A 17,041-nucleotide genomic window follows, 5' to 3' on the forward strand; every position below is an offset into this window, starting at 1 on the left:
AAACTGTTTATATTCTGGATAACTGTTTCCTTTGTAATACAGATTTAGTCCATTGACTATAACACTTAACAGTAGAATCTGCATAACAGCATACTTACAGATTTAGTCCAGTCTGCATAACAGCATGCTTACAGATTTAGTCCAGTCTGCATAGTGCATAACAGCATACTTGCAGATTTAGTCCAGTCTGCATAACAGCATACTTACAGATTTAGTCGAGTCTGCATAACAGCATACTTACAGATTTAGTCCAGTCTGCATAACAGCATACTAAAAGATTTAGTCCAGTCTGCATAACAGCATACTTACAGATTTAGTCCAGTCTGCATAACAGCATACTTACAGATTTAGTCAATGCTGTATCTGGAAGTTTACATGTTTTTCGTCTGGAATGTTATATGATAGGTATTGTTTTGGACCACATTAAGATATTGATCACAGTACTGGTACTTTTTGTTTGTATATTCAGTTTTGAATTTCAGTATTTTTCCATTTCAAAATGATCAACTTGAAATAGTAAAAAAATTATAAGAAAACACCGAGATTATATTTCAGCAATGTTAATCAAAAGTGAAAGCTAGAGATTTGGCTTAAAGTAAGAATATTTTTTTTTCCTGAAACAGGTTTTGTTACCTTTGAGGTCAGTTTGAAAATGCAGACTATTACAAAGTCATTTCACTGGCTAAAATATTTTCTACTTCTTTAGATTGCCACCATGGATCAAACTTGGTTTAATTGTTCCTCCCTTTTAGTTTAAATAGTGTATTTTAAGTGAGTGGTATAGGACCTAATTGTTTCTAAAAGAGATTGTGGTAGTTTTTGTGTGAGCAGAATAAAGCTTTTCATATTTGGTGATATTGTTTCTAGTCCGCAAATCTAACAATTAATAGGTTGCTCTGCAATACTTATTATCAACTGTGATTGATGATAAAATAGAAGCGCCAGAGGTATCTTGTATTGCACACTACATTGACAATAAAATTGATACGCTGTATCAGATGTGTCCCGAAGTACAAACGGGATGTTAAATATAAATCAATAATTTAATTTGTACAGCCGCTGGTATTGATATGTCATTATTTCCATTCACATTTTATACAAATCTTTTAGCTTGTTAGTGCATCCTTAAACAGACGCTTTTTAAATTTGAACCAATTGATAAAAAATAAGATTGTAGTAAGTTAATTATTTCTCGGATTGGAATGTAGCCCAATTTGATATAAGATTTCTGATAGTAGCTGTAGCAGTCCAAGCCAATATTTGAGGAACTCAGTGAAGCATGATATTATATTTATTGCAGCAATAGCAATAAATTGAATCAAGGTTTTTTCTGTGTCATGCATGTTAATTCTGACTGGTGCTGCCACCTGGGTCCTGCCGGATCCAGCCAACGCCCACAGCTAGCTGTCCTACCACAAATTATTAATCAATGTTGGCTTTTCTAAGTGGAGCATATAATTTGCCCTAAGTCTTGGTATGTGGCAGAGAGATAAGGTCGGTGTATGAACTATTGATGGGAAGTTCCTGTTATAGATAATGCTATTTATAACCCTGTCACCCAGGACAAATGATACCCAATCATAAGGCTGTGGTGCTCTTATATAATATTTAGAGTTTATAGGATAGGTTGGCAATGTAATCTTCTATGGTTTTAGTGGATTAAACCTGATTTTGTTTTGTGGTCTCAAAGAACATGGATTTATAACCTCATATCCAGGCCTTCACTGATAGACATCAAGAAGACTCGGACATGGGCCTCAATGGTAGAATTTGATACAGGCCCTCATTATTAGACTTAGACAAAAGTTTCCACATGTAGACTTAAACATAGGGGTACACTAGTAGACTTCTGTATAACTAGGAGGCCTACATGAGTGACGATATAAAATATGGGAATATCTCAAATGAGTCTATATGTCAGGATTCCAAGGTCACCGTCAAGGTCGCCATTTGTGCATGTTTATATAGGATGTTATCAACCAATTCAGGGATAAAACTATAGCAACTTGATTCAACAGATTTTGATCAAGCTTTATACAAAGGAGAAGTGTGAGGACATCTCAGATGGGTTTCTAGATCTATTTCATAGTTTCAATGCCTAGGCCAAGCTCACCTTTACTATTCATAGAATATGTTAACAATGACGCTATTTTGGATTAGGACTGGGAACATTCATGTCTTACAGATATTTTATGTAGTTTAATCAATGTTGCGAGTTTTAGAGCATTTGTAGGCTTTTGAAATCCTGTGTGTTTGAAGGAACAAGTTTGACTCTTTGGAGAGATACTTTGGGAAAGTCACCAATGTTGAAAATAAAATAAAATGTGCAGGTCGGCAATTCTCAAGATTCAAAAGACCTTAGTCTATATTGATATTTGGTACGAAGCTTACTGTGGTGATGGCTGTCAATTTATTTAGATAAATGATTTTTAATCACATGTTCACAGGGTCAAATGTGTTCATATTCTAGCAACATCTTCTAAGAAACACAAAGCCTGGAGTGAGAATATTTACCCGGTAGAGGTGATGGGCTATCTACAAGACCTAGAGTTATAACATTTAGCCTGTGTATGACTTTCAATGATGAAGTGCCATGAAGATTGTTCAAATAAAGAACAAAACTCAAGGTGACCACCGTGGCCTCTTCATTGTTTCATTCATTTCAGCATTAAATATATTTTCCCAACACAATGAAATAACAATTCAATGAGCTATAAAGGGCCTTTTGGGACTTTCGTTTCTAGTTTTACAGTAGATTTCGCTTATTATCACTTCTGATTTGTCAGATGAAAATGTGATATTAACAGGAACATGACTTAAAGAGAAAACGTGTTTTTCTGGGTGTCAAAACCTGGAAATTACCGTATTTAAATGGCCAAGTGATATTGTACGTTTGTACATAATGTACTTCCAAACAAGGAATCAAAACCAACTTACTTATATTCAATTTCAGATTGACTCCTTAAAAAAGAAACTAGAGAAAAGAAGAGTAAAAATATCCAAAGTGACAGAGAGGTAAGATTTCAGTGAACTGTATCATTGGGTTAAATGTGTTGCTTTTGTTGTATGCACTTACTTATTGAAAACAGTAAGATATCAACACAATAATGGCACCATGGACCAGATAAACTAGCTATTAATTTCAAAAATATGTCACAGAACAAAAATGACCGGAACAGTCAACAAAGTATTGTCAGCAAGCCACTTCTTTTTATAAAAGTATGTCAACCTGATAATGATGCCAGGAATATAACATCGCAGAAGGTTATCAACTAACAGAGATTTAAAAATCATGTTAGAGAAGATAAATTGTTGGTTATACAGTTAAATCATGAGCGACATCTGTGTTTCAGCTATGTGGCATTCTATGAACAATATGCTGAGTTTGACCCGTTTATAATGAGTCCTGACCCTTCCAATCCATGGGTAACGGACTGCATAGACTTCTGGGAAATGGAGAAAACAGTGTAAGTACAGTGACAACATGCCAGACCAGAGCACAAGGCTTCATGCCTTTATGGGTCTTACCTTGATGAATAGATGCTGAACGTTGCTTGTAAAGTTTGAGAGTTGTGGGTAAAGGTCACTCAAATGTTTATAGCAGGAAAGGAACCGTAACTCTATGGTCAGAGTGTCAAATAGTCATTGACAGAATTATAGTGGACAGGAAAATCAATCTTGTCAGGATGACTGAACAACATCCACATGAAGGTATCAGTAATTCTAACAGCGACGATGACATAACTCAGCACACTATCAAAAAAGTAAGAATTAAAGAGAGTAAAATTTGACATATTTCAGCACACTATCAAAATTTTAGAATTTCAGAGAGAATACAATTTTGACAAATTTCAGCACACTATCAAAAATTTAGAATTTAAGAGAATACAATTTGACATATTTCAGAACACTATCAAAAAGTTAAAGTTAAAGAGAATACATTTTGACAAATTTCAGTACACTATCAAAAATTGAGAATTTAAGAGAATACAATTTGACATATTTCATCACACTATCAAAAATTGAGAATTTAAGAGAACACAATTTGACATATTTCAGCACACTATCAAAAAGTTAGAATTTATGAGAACACAATTTGACATATTTCAGTACACTATCAAAAAGTTAGAATTTAAGAGAAAACAATTTGACATATTTCAGCACACTATCAAAACGTTAGCATTTAAGAGAATACAATTTGACATATTTCAGCACACTATCAAAAAGTTTTGAATTTAAGAGAATACAATTTGACATATTTCAGTACACTATCAAAAAGTTAACATTTAAGAGGACCAATTTGACATATTTCAGCACACTATCAAAAAGTTAACATTTAGGAGAAAACAATTTGACATATTTCAGCACACTATCAAAAAGTTAGAATTTAAGAGAATACAATTTGACATTTCAGTACACTATCAAAAAGTTAACATTTAAGAGAAAACAATGTGACATATTTCAGTACACTATCAAAAAGTTAACATTTAAGAGAATACAATTTGACATATTTCAGCACACTATCAAAAAGTTAGAATTTAAGAGAAAACAATTTTATAAGCTTTGTCCTTAATTTTGTGCATTGTACATGCCTGTTGTGTTTGTACTGGATTTCCGTGTGGAATGATATGCTGATCATTATTGTATGTGGATGCTTGACATAGCACAGTGAGGTAATTTTCTGTGTGTAGACTTTTGAGGGGTTTATTTTGTATACTGCAGCAACCCTCGGGATATTCCACAACGCAGGGTAAAACGCTGGGCGTTTTCTATAGAAGAATTATTAGGGGACCCAGCAGGAAAAGAACAGTTTAGCAAATTTTTAGATAAAGAATTCAGTGGAGAAAATTTGAAGTAAGTATAATTCAGACTGCTTTTTTAAAGCTTGAATTACATAAGATCAAGGATTTTCATGATGCTTTTCTTTTTAAACTCCTTAAGGAAGCATTGTGTGGTTTGCTTGTTTTATTTTATTTGATATATAATTTTTAAGAGTCGATTTTCTTGGGACCCAATATGTTTATGGTTTCTTTCTTTGAACTTAACAATTTTACAGTTTTGTGAATGTTTAAAATTAAGGAACACACCTTGATTAATTATCAATGTTTTAAACAAATGTGTACATGTGCTACCAGGAGAGCAACATCCAGGTACAAATAGCTGTACCGTGTTACACACTAGTGGTACGTATTGTATCTAACACATTACTGTGACAGGTTCTGGACAGCGTGTCGAGACCTGAAGGGACTAGCTATGAAGAAGGTTAATTGTAAAGTACATGAAATTTTCTCGTAAGTATGGGTTGTATTTTTTGTCACTTATTGCTGAAGTCTTCTCCATTTAATTTAGTTTTAAAATCATCAAAATTGTTTTCACCCCTAAAACTGGATGCAGATTAAGAAACATTACAACTTCTCTAACGGGCATGATCATGACATGCATATGTTGAGCATGAGAAGGCTGAAAGCTTGCCAAACAAAAACAGAAAGAGGACCCACATTGTTTATTCAAGCTGGAATTATTAATTATGATGAATATCAAACATGAATTCATAACATTTATTAAAAAAAAACTTTGGATGTCTGACAGTGAAATACAGATTATGACCGAGCACTGGAGCACACGAGGATATTAACATTCCAATATAGGCATTTGATGAATATTTATTGCATTTAAAAAAGATTGATAATTTTGTATGACCCCATTGTTTTATAGTCAAGTCTGTATTTCAAAGTCTGGATCATGTAAAATTCCAGGATGAACCTGGTGTTCCAATATGTATCGGATTTGAAATAATCCGAAATAATTACCATGGGACCGAAAACTTGTATACACATTGGGTGTTTGAGATATATATAAGTTTGTAATAGCAAATAGTGCAGTGTTCCTTTTAACATGATTCTCATTGTGTTGCAGAGAGTTCTTGGCTCCTGGTGCTCACAACCCTGTCAATGTAGATAGTCGTATAACGGAACTTGTACGCACGCGAGTGGAAAACTGCCCAAACCGATATTGTTTTGAAGAAGCTCAGGTATGTAGTGATAGAAACCTCTGGTTCGTTGTAATCAAGAAGAAGTTCATCAGGTGTGTATTGTCAGAAACATTTAGTTCATTGCAGCAATGAAGAACCTCGGCTATGCTAAGTCAGAAACATTTGGTTCATTGCAGCAATGACGAACATAGGCTATGTTAAGTCAGAAACATTTGGTTCATATAGTTTTAAGTATATATAATCTGATAATGATTCTGATTTCTCCTGTTGAAACCTGATTGTGACATGTCTATTTGTTCTAGTCATGTTCTAGTGTTCCACATGTTATCTATCATACCCTTGGGGTGACTGAGGAATCCTAACAGGTGAAAAGGGAGATAATTCTGTTAGTGGTCAGAGAAAAGGTGGTATACCTAAAACAACATCAGATATGATAATGGAGACTGCTGTGTTAACCCTACTACAAGTACTGACCATAGTTCAGCTATTAATCATGTCTAACTGTGTATATGTTATCTGTGTCTTTGCAGGACCACATATTCAAGCTTATGAAAAGTGACAGTTACAGTCGTTATCTTCGCTCAGATATGTACAAAGAATTTTTAAGTGGAACCAGGAAAAAAGTAAGACTCCTACCAGCAATAGCAAGCAACTTCTCAGCGTTCAAGCACTCGTCCTGACTGACTGTGTCGTATTGTCCAACCCCTCCTGTAGTTCGCCCCAACCACTTAGCCACCCCATCTGACTTAGTCCATTTGGTATTGTGATTTCTCTGCTGTACTGTCCCATGACAAGTCTAGAGAGCTCCAAGGGACTCGAAGGCGAAGAACATTCTTCAGAGGATTCTGATATTAGAATTTGGAACAAAACTCAGAACATCACGTGGTAAACGGATGTGTAAAATTTGACCAAAGATTATTGTCATTAATGTGACTTTTTGTATAAAAATGATGAAACCAAAATTGGAACATTCAAAAAGATGTGTTTTGACACTTGTAAAGTCACATCTGTCTTTTCTCTTCCTCTGTGTATGACCTCTATTTGTCTGTGACCCTTGCACAAGGTTTGATATCCATAGGAATTTCCCTCCCTGCGTCCTCCCTATGTGTCGGTTTGACTCTGGGACATAATCGTTATGACTTGTGACACGATCGACCTTGACACCAAGAGCTTAAGACTTGACGTGGGATGTGCAGCCGTTTGTGTGTAGTTGTGAGATATGTTGGTGGTTCACTAAGCACCGTAATACTTCAGATTGGGTCTAAAACTGTTGTGTGGATACATTTTGTTCAACAGACAAGATGCTACACAAATCATGGGCTGTATAAACAAAATCTAAATCTTCAGGATTTCCATTTTATGTAAAGTATTAATTTTGTTATCCAAACTGAAAACAATATGTTTTATATATGTATACACATTAGAGTTATTTAGATACTTAAAAAACAATTGATGGATGAAACAAAGGAGAATTGTACAATTACATGTAAAAGAATCTTTTTAATGGCCATGATTTTTGTCAATTTATTTTTTAACCATGAATGATTGTGTTATTTTGATCACTGACTTTACCTATAACCACAGTCCTATTGTCTCAGTTCTAGTCTTACCTTTATTTGTATACAGTCATGGTAATATTGATTTTCTCCAGTTTGAGCTTCTTTACTCACAAACATGACATTAATACATTTTGTAAATAATCATGATATAATGTGCCATGATTTGTTCCTAGTGCTGGTAAGTTATAGAGTTTTGTAGTCATTATTACTATCGACCATTCAATCCAAGATTTTAAATTGGAATGTAATACATGTTTCCTGTTTTATCATGTAAACAATGTAAGGAACAATGCTGTTTTTTACTGAAGAAAAAAGAGATTATGACAGACCAATCCATTGTGACATTAGATTGTTATGTAAAGAACGTGTCTGTTGGGACCAAGTCAGATTGTCTCCCTTGTGTAGGGTTCTAGTATCTAGAAATAACCTGGGCGGATGACAACAAAGAAGGAAATTGATCTGGAGCAGACGATTTTTGAAGACATAGATATTATTTAAACTGGACCCATACTATAAAAAATGTCCAGGGTCAAAATAAATCTGGTTTTATAGAACTTGGTACATACCCAGGGTCAGGATAAATCTTGTTGTATAGAACTTGGTACATACCCAGGGTCAGAATAAATCTTGTTGTTTAGAACTTGGTACATACCCAGGGTAAGAATAATCTTGTTGTTTAGAACTTGGTACATACCCAGGGTCAGAATAAATCTTGTTGTATAGAACTTGATACATACCCAGGGTCAGAATAAATCTTGTATAGAACTTGGTACATACCCAGGGTCAGAATAACCTTGTTGTATAGAACTTGGTACATACCCAGGGTCAGAATAAATCTTGTATAGAACTTGGTACATACCCAGGGTCAGAATAAATCATGTTGTATAGAACTTGATACATACCCAGGGTCAGAATAAATCTTGTTGTATAGAACTTGGTACATACCCAGGGTCAGAATAACCTTGTTGTATAGAACTTGGTACATATCCAGGGTCAGAATAAATCTTGTTGTATAGAACTTGGTACATACCCAGTGTCAGAATAAATCTTGTTGTATAGAACTTGGTACATGCCCAGGGTCAGAATAAATCTTGTTGTACAGAACTTGGTACATACCCAGGGTCAGAATAACCTTGTTGTATAGAACTTGGTACATAACCAGGGTCAGAATAAATCTTGTGGTATTGAACTTGGTACATACCCAGGGTCAGAATAAATCATGTTGTATAGAACTTGTTACATACCCAGGGTCAGAATAAATCATGTTGTATAGAACTTGTTACATACCCAGGGTCAGAATAAATCATGTTGTATAGAACTTGTTACATACCCAGGGTCAGAATAAATCTTCAGGTATAGAACTTGGTACATACCCAGGGTCAGAATAAATCTTGTATAGAACTTGGTACATACCTGTAACAACAGTGGATGGGAGGGATGTAGTGTAATGTGACACGGAGTGGTTTTATAACCAATCAGCAGTTCAGGTGAATAATAATTTCCATATTTTTATTCACTCTCTTTCTGGGGCCAAATTTTAGGTAAAATGTCCAAGTTAAAATCCCTCATTCATTTCTGTTTATGTTTGGTTAACTCTGTAGCCAAGTTTTGTTTTAAATCTTAAGAAAGGTGTACATATACTGAATACAATCTGATGAGTTAATCAATGTGTTCGGGAGTGACTTTAATATGTTATGATTTTTTTTTTTATTATGGTAATGTGATACAGAATTATGCAGAAGCAATGGGGATCAGCTTTTAGATTGTTAATATATAAATACATGGACTTTGTAATGTCCCTGTAAAAATCATGACCTCGGACAACTTCTGTCTCGGCGTGTTGCTAGAATGAAATGGTTAATAATAGGTGCGATTCAAATACGGTTTTGGAGAAAAAAACTTGTTCAATATTTGAATAAGTTATGTCCATTTAGCTTATATGAATAGAGGAGGTTTAGCTTGCAATAAGATATTTAAGGGGTGGGATATAACCCACCACTAAGCTCACAAGTTTCCTCGTGGATGGTACTCTGTATCAAATGATGTCCGTATTAACATCATCACAGCATAATTCAGCTTCTGCTTGTGCTGATATAATGCTTTGATATCTATTAATGGATTACTAATTGGTCACTATGGTAACAGCTCTCAAACTGCTGTTAATATCTACATTATTCTCAGTTTAAATGTAGGTCAGTTTACCAGATGTATATACAAAATGTAGCATCAAAAAAAGGTCTGATTTCTTAATAAACACAAGCTTTTATTTTATCAGAAATTTAGATGACAGATATACATAAACACAACTTCTTTCTTTATTCATTATTCTATTAAATGAATATCTAACACCTTAATCTATGAGTTCATCAGGAAAATATCAATTCTTATGTGAAAAACATATGTATAATAAATTGTAAATCCTGAAAAATGTACACAATGGTACTGGTAAATTAAAATGAAAAAGGCTGGTAAATTAGGAGGAGAGAGCAACTAATTTATGTACCAGGTATGTGTTTGTAGATTTAAACATTTCATTACACTAGCCTATCTTAAGTTTGCTCTTTGTTTAATGCAATATTTTACTTTTTGTATGACGATCTGTGATAGAGAATTCTGTGTGTTTTACTTACATATTAGTGTTTATGTATTACTGATTTAGAGGTGTCAAACTGCTCTTTAGCACTCCATACGTTTCGTTGTTCTGTTGGGTTAATATTTTAATCTCTTTGTGTGCTATTGTTTCTTATAATTGTTGTTATTTTCTCAATTTCTAATTGTTGATTTTATTATTTGAATTTCTAGATTTTTTTTATTGTTTGTCAGATTCAATTTTATTTTTTCCAGAATTTTAATGATTTCTTTCTGTGAATGTGTACATGATTATAACACTGAATGTAACATAGACCTGCTGAAATTATTTATTCTCGTTCAAAACAATATATTTTAATGAGTTTGCATGACAGAATTTGTAGATAAATTTACATGAATCAAATAAAATTAAATCATCAAATATAAAAACATTGTTAGTGATTTTTTTCAAATTTACAGTATCTCTTATTTCATCAGGAGACTGAAAGACTTTGAATTTTAATTGATATATAAAACTTATATGTATATGTATATGAAAAACTTTTTTTTTTAAATATGCATTAATTATTGATATATTTGTAATTGTTTTTATTTTCCCCAATAATTGTACATTCTTTTTTTATAGAAAAGTACAGACTGTATATGAATTTATTAATTGAGATTCAAAGTCATTTTGGACAATTTGAACTTCGATAATTCTTACTATTAAACAGAAATGACAAAATAATGCACCTTCCACTGTTATGAAATATGTTCACTCCCAAAGAAATGATATTGCCTGTGACTTACATGTTGTTGTCCCCAGTTAAGTGTGACCTTGACCTGCTTGCATGTGTACATTACACAATCTATATTTAGCTCTGCACTAGGATTGGTTACTTTTGTTCTCACTTTTGATCTCTTGGTTGTGTGATTGCTTGAAAGAGAAAAAACAGTTCACATTTTCTGTATCATTTACGATACGATACATCTGTAATTTTTCCACAGTGTATACATCTGTAATTTTTCAACAGTATATATTTGAAATGTACCTCATACTTATTGTGTAAAGTCACAATACATTCACTAGAATTAATTTACTCTGATAGACACTGTAATTCATACTTTCTACACTTGAGTGAGAAAAAAAAGAATTTTAACTATAATTAATTTGTGAATAATAATAATCCCTGATGATCAAGGAATCGGATAAATACAGCACTGACAAGGGTTTAACAACAGCTTTTCATGCCGAAAATGTACTGTTTTCAAAATTAAAAACAATTGGTCATGGTTCAGGTATATTAGAACATTAAAATACTCAAAAATACCTCAGAGCAGACACAAACAGCTATCTAATATGTAAAAATTTACTAATATATTTCAAAATTGACTGGTACAATTTCCATATATACCAAGCATGTTTATAACGTTATAATCATTTAATCACAAACTAATGTCTTAAGTGGGAATATTCATACTGTGAATCACAAGTATTTTTATAGTTCATTAAAAAAAGACAAGAAATTGACAATAGGAAGGCGTAGTGACCCATACAAAATTTGCCTAATAATTTTTGAGAGAAATTCAGATTTCATGGTTCTTATTTCATTTTTTTTTTGACGTTCAGCCTTTGACTGACCTCCAGCAGTGTTGGTCTCTGTATTACCGCGACGTGAAAATGAACGTTTCACACAATCAAAGTGATTTGCAGTAACTTCTCTATTTTCTTTCATCAAACCTGTTTTTATTTTCCCAGTGGGTTTTCCACTGTACTAACACTTTATGAATGTGTTTTGTCTCTTTCCATGTCTAGCAGACGAGATCCATTATCCCCAAGCTACCAAGTTTAAGTCTGGGAGGTGCACCGTGAACCTGCATGGAATGGTTACATCTTCACATAGCAATGAACCTGTGCAGCTTCTGCCAGTGTCATTCCATCTAAAAGCTGCCTGCCCACCTGTTTCCTTAGTCATCTTATCAGATCTCTGTTTTGAACTTTTGCTTGTTGCCTAGCCAATCACATATTTCCCTGAGCCTTGTAGTCTTTGACCTTTGAACCTTGTATTTTTTTTCCACTAACTGCGATGGATTTGAGTTAACTCTGTGGCTAATACACATTTCCGACCAGTACCAGATGTGGTGACCAGTGCAATCACTTACCCGCAAAGGATGAGGTGACTGCCGTTACTGACCAGTATCAGAGGTGTTGACCAATGACTACTGACCAGTACCGGATGTGGTGATCAGTGCAATCACTTACCAGCATGTGGTGACTACAGTTACTGACCAGTATCAGAGGTGCTGACCACTGACTACTGACCAGTACCAGATGTGGTGATCAGTGCAATCACTTACCAGCACTGGACATGGTGACAACCATTACTGACCAGTATCAGAGGTACTGACTTCTGACCAGTACCGGATGTGATGACCAGTGCAATCACTTACCAGCATGTGGTGACTGTCGTTACTGACCAGTATCAGAGATGGTGACCACTGACTACTGACCAGTACCGGATGTAGTGACCAGTGCAATCACTTACCAGCAAAGGAATGGGTGACTGCCGTTACTGACCAGTATCAGAGGTGTTGACCACTGACTACTGACCAGTACCTAATGTGGTGACCAGTGCAATCACTTACCAGCAAAGGATGGGGTGACTGCCATTACTGACCAGTATCAGAGGTGTTGACCACTGACTACTGACCAGTACCGGATGTGGTGACCAGTGCAATCACTTACCAGCAAAGGATGGGGTGACTGCCGTTACTGACCAGTACCAGATGTGGTGACCAGTGCAATCACTTAGCAGCAAAGGATGGGGTGACTGCCATTACTGACCAGTATTAGAGGTGGTGACCACTGATTACTGACCAGTACTGAATGCAGTGACCGCTGGTCACTCACAAGTACTGGATGCAGTGACTCGAAGTACCTGACCAGTGTAGTGTAGACCTCACTGACTCTTTTGTTTACATACTAACATATTTCACAGGGACTTACTTAACATTGTTTGCACACTTTTTGTCGCTAAACTCTATACACATCGATCTGTAAGGCGTTTTTTTATCCATTCAACAAACATGTCAGGCAGACTTTGTTTAGCGATTCAATGAACACCATAATTCAAATGGCCAAAATAAATATCCTGGCCATTAAAAATTGTATAAGTCTCAAAGTCTAACAAGAGCTTGTCTGTAAGGATGTGATAACATATCAAAGTAAATGACAAAGTATTATCTATATCAAATGCCTTCTGGGAGATTTCTGTGGATGTGTGGGAGATGGAGATAGATGGCTTGCTTTGATGTAAAAAGAATCTGCCTGTCGGGCCATTACATATCCTAGTATAGAAGTTCTGACAGGGAGTTGGCTACCACAAAGACAAACATATACATCTAGTAATAAACACCATAACAGAGTTCAGGGCTTAACCAAAACATCTTCTGTGCGGAATAATATTCATTTTTTTTTAGCTCGCCAGGCCCTTTTATGCCATGGCGCAGCGTCTGTCATCCGTCAGTTTTCACCTTTAAAACGCTACTAGTCCTGAACGGCTGAAAAGATTTTGACCAAATTTGGTCTGGATCATCATTGGCCAAAGGGTTCTCAGTTTTGTATAAACAGAGGGTATGGCCCCCCTGGGGACAGAGGGGCGGGACCAAATAGGGGGAAAATATGTAAATCTTTAAAAATCTTCTTCTTCTCAACCAATTGAAGGATTTTGACCAAATTTGTTCTAGAGCATCTTTAGACAAAGGAGCCTCAAGATTGTATAAATGAGGGTATGGCCCCTCAGGGGAAATAGAGGAAATTTGTTCTCCTACTATACAAGTGAAGGGATTTAAACCAAATGCAGTCTGAAGCATGCTTAGGGACAAAAGAATCAATTTTGTATAAACTGAGGTGTGTGGGCCCCTCTCTTTGGGGCAGATGGGTGGGGCCCATTAGGGGAAATAGAGGAAAACATTAAAGATCCTTCTCCTTTTGTACCGATGAAGGGATTTTGACCAAATTTGGTCTGGAGCATCATTGGCCAAAGGGTTCTCAGTTTTGTATAAACAGAGGGTATGGGACCCCCTCCCTGTGTTTTACCCACCAAACAGATTTACATATAGTTCTTCTTGCAACTTTGTTTCTTGTACTCCTTTGATAAACCTGTTTGGTACTCACCTGGTTTTAAATTGAAAATAAAATACTAGGTGAGCTATTAAGGCCCCTGGGCCTCTTGTTTCAATCAAACTGATTAAATAATATAACATTCGTTCCACGATATTTGTATTTTTTTCATTCAACACCTTTAAAAGCCCTGTCAATCCAATAAATGTACACCACGAACAAATTTTAATTGTATTATAATCATGCATGCAATGGATGTTGTCCAAAGCACATTTTTGGGACTAGAACCTTACAGATCAGGCGTGCATGTACGAGTATTACCAAAATAGCCCCACTCCATGCGTATCTATACATATGTACTCATTAATTTCATTAATTATGTTACCTTGGTAAGTTCCTTGCATCTTCTAAATTAACCACTGCACTGTGAATGTTAGGTTTACACTCTTATTTCTGCCTATTTTGTATAACATTGTATTATATCTTGTATCTTATCTGAGTACACTGTTGTTGATGAATTTGTCATAATTTTAATAATTTTATATACAATTAAACATTGGTCCTTACTGTGGGTCTTTCAGCCCTTTCTGTCCTTTAAGGGTAAAAAGACATATTTTTGAATTTATAGTAATTTTTTACATGGTAGTGGGTTTATTGAAGAACTCCCAAACTTGTATGTTGATGATTTTTTTTATAAAATTACCAGTTAACTCAATCTGTCCAATATATAAATTCTTTTGATAAACACAGCTTCTTTTTGTAATAAGGCAAACTTTTTTCTATCCGTGTGACAATTTTTGACAGTAAAAAGAAAAAGAGAAAAAAAAAATTATTTTTCAAAAGTAGAAAACAATGATATATGCCAGTTTTTATTTTATAGATCAAACAATAATACAAAGTGTGTGCTTTTTTACTAATATTGTCCTGCTATGTACATAGTTGCATGTACTGCAGCCTGTCCACTTGTATTAGTCACTGACGGGAAAACTTTGATGTAAGTGTATGTATTGACAACTCGTGCATTTCTTGGTACTTTACAGAGTAGAAAACGTTTGGAGATTCGGAAGGTGGTAGCCGTTTGACTTATCAAGACTAAGTTTGAGAAACGAAAATTCGGTTAATTCCATTTGAAGATGTGACACCATTTGGAAGGACAATCAGACATTGGTGTGGTATATAATTTATGGTGATCCTAATTTGTGGAGTTGTCTTTCTTCCTATATCTTTCAATGATTCGTTATTCGTGAAGACGACAAAATATGTCCAAACCAACACGGTAGCCTAAACTACGCTACTCATCGAACGACAGCTATAGCTCTGAGCTACAGGAACATATAATGCATTCTACTGACGTTGAAGCATTGGCCACATTACTGGTGGCTTAATATGGATATATTCTGTGCCGTGCATGGAGAACAAGAATATATCACTATGGGTTTGTTATTTGATACATGACCTGCATGCCCAGAGCTATGGAAGCGACATGATTGCTATGGGTATAAGTGATCACAGCGACGTCGCTATGGCAGCATGTCTGTATGAGGTCCTGCATGAATTGGGTCTATTATACAGCATTGTGTCCCAACACTTTGCACATGCCACAACTTGCAGTGGACATATAATGCTGTTTCAATCTGCTGGTCTCCCTCCACCTCCTCAAGCTTCGTAGTAAAGCAGACCATCACAAATATTGTCACAGGTTTAGTGGGACCACAATTCTCAGAAGAGGTCAGCAAAGGAAGGATAACTCTTGTGTGAATGAGAAATGTACATTTTTATGTATGATCTCATAATAAGGGATTTGATTGATATTTTAATGCAGAGTTTGCTTGCACCCAAGCTTTCCCTTGTTAGTTGAATATCTGTAGAATGTATAAAGGAGAAACCTCTTGTTATCTTTCCACATACTTATAACCATTAGGATGTTTTGATTTGTAGAAGAAAGTGGTGCTATTTTTATAGAATGCAAAAATACAAAAAAACATTTGTATTCAATGTTATATAATTGCTAAATATGATCTTTAAACTACATATTTATATATATATTGATATTTATAGAATTGTGACTACATACAGGAAATGGTTAGATAAGCAGTTCAGGTTTCCATGATAAAAAGTTATGATTTGATAAACAGTCTGGTGTTTGCTTTGTGGGATGCAATGATTGGATGAACAGTCAGGGGTTACCATGGTAGAAAACATTGATTGGAGCAACAGTCTGGGATTTCAATGGTAGAAGGCTATGATTGGATAAACAGATGTTTCCATGTAAGGAGGCTATGAATTGAGGATACTGGGTTTTCCGTGGTGGTATGCAATGATTGGATGAACAGTCAGGGGTTTCCATCTTAGGAGGCATCGATTGGAGCAAAAGTCAGGGTTTTCCATGGTAGGAGGCATCGATTGAAACAAAAGTCAGGGGTTTCCATGGTAGGAGGCATCGATTGAAACAAAAGTCCGGGGTTTCCATGGTAGGAGGCATTGATTGAAACAAAAGTCCGGGGTTTCCATGGTAGGAGGCATCGATTGAAACAAAAGTCCGGGGTTTCCATGGTAGGAGGCATCGATTGAAACAAAAGTCCGGGGTTTCCATGGTAGGAGGCATCGATTGAAACAAAAGTCCGGGGTTTCCATGGTAGGAGGCATCGATTGAAACAAAAGTCCGGGGTTTCCATGGTAGGAGGCATCGATTGAAACAAAAGTCCGGGGTTTCCATGGTAGGAGGCATCGATTGAAACAAAAGTCCGGGGTTTCCATGGTAGGAGGCATCGATTGGAGCTAAAGTCAGGGGTTTCCATG

At 35.4% G+C, this 17,041-nt stretch overlaps 1 protein-coding gene across 2 annotated transcripts in view; it reads left to right on the plus strand.

Moving 5' to 3' along the window:
* The window catches only part of LOC110448117 (regulator of G-protein signaling 7-like), a 97,995-nt gene extending 91,305 nt beyond the window's left edge, over positions 1-6,690 (plus strand). For both annotated transcript variants that reach the window (XM_021494181.1, XM_021494182.1), the window contains exons 11-16: positions 2,954-3,015; positions 3,354-3,467; positions 4,723-4,854; positions 5,217-5,291; positions 5,917-6,031; positions 6,523-6,690. In XM_021494181.1, the coding sequence (XP_021349856.1) occupies positions 2,954-3,015; positions 3,354-3,467; positions 4,723-4,854; positions 5,217-5,291; positions 5,917-6,031; positions 6,523-6,672 (648 nt within the window). In that variant the 3' untranslated portion in view covers positions 6,673-6,690. The remainder of the gene's footprint in view (positions 1-2,953; positions 3,016-3,353; positions 3,468-4,722; positions 4,855-5,216; positions 5,292-5,916; positions 6,032-6,522) is intronic.
* The last annotated feature ends 10,351 nt before the right edge of the window (positions 6,691-17,041 follow it).

Source organism: Mizuhopecten yessoensis, unplaced genomic scaffold, assembly GCF_002113885.1.
Source record: "Mizuhopecten yessoensis strain PY_sf001 unplaced genomic scaffold, ASM211388v2 scaffold3837, whole genome shotgun sequence".
NCBI classification, from domain to species: domain Eukaryota; kingdom Metazoa; phylum Mollusca; class Bivalvia; order Pectinida; family Pectinidae; genus Mizuhopecten; species Mizuhopecten yessoensis.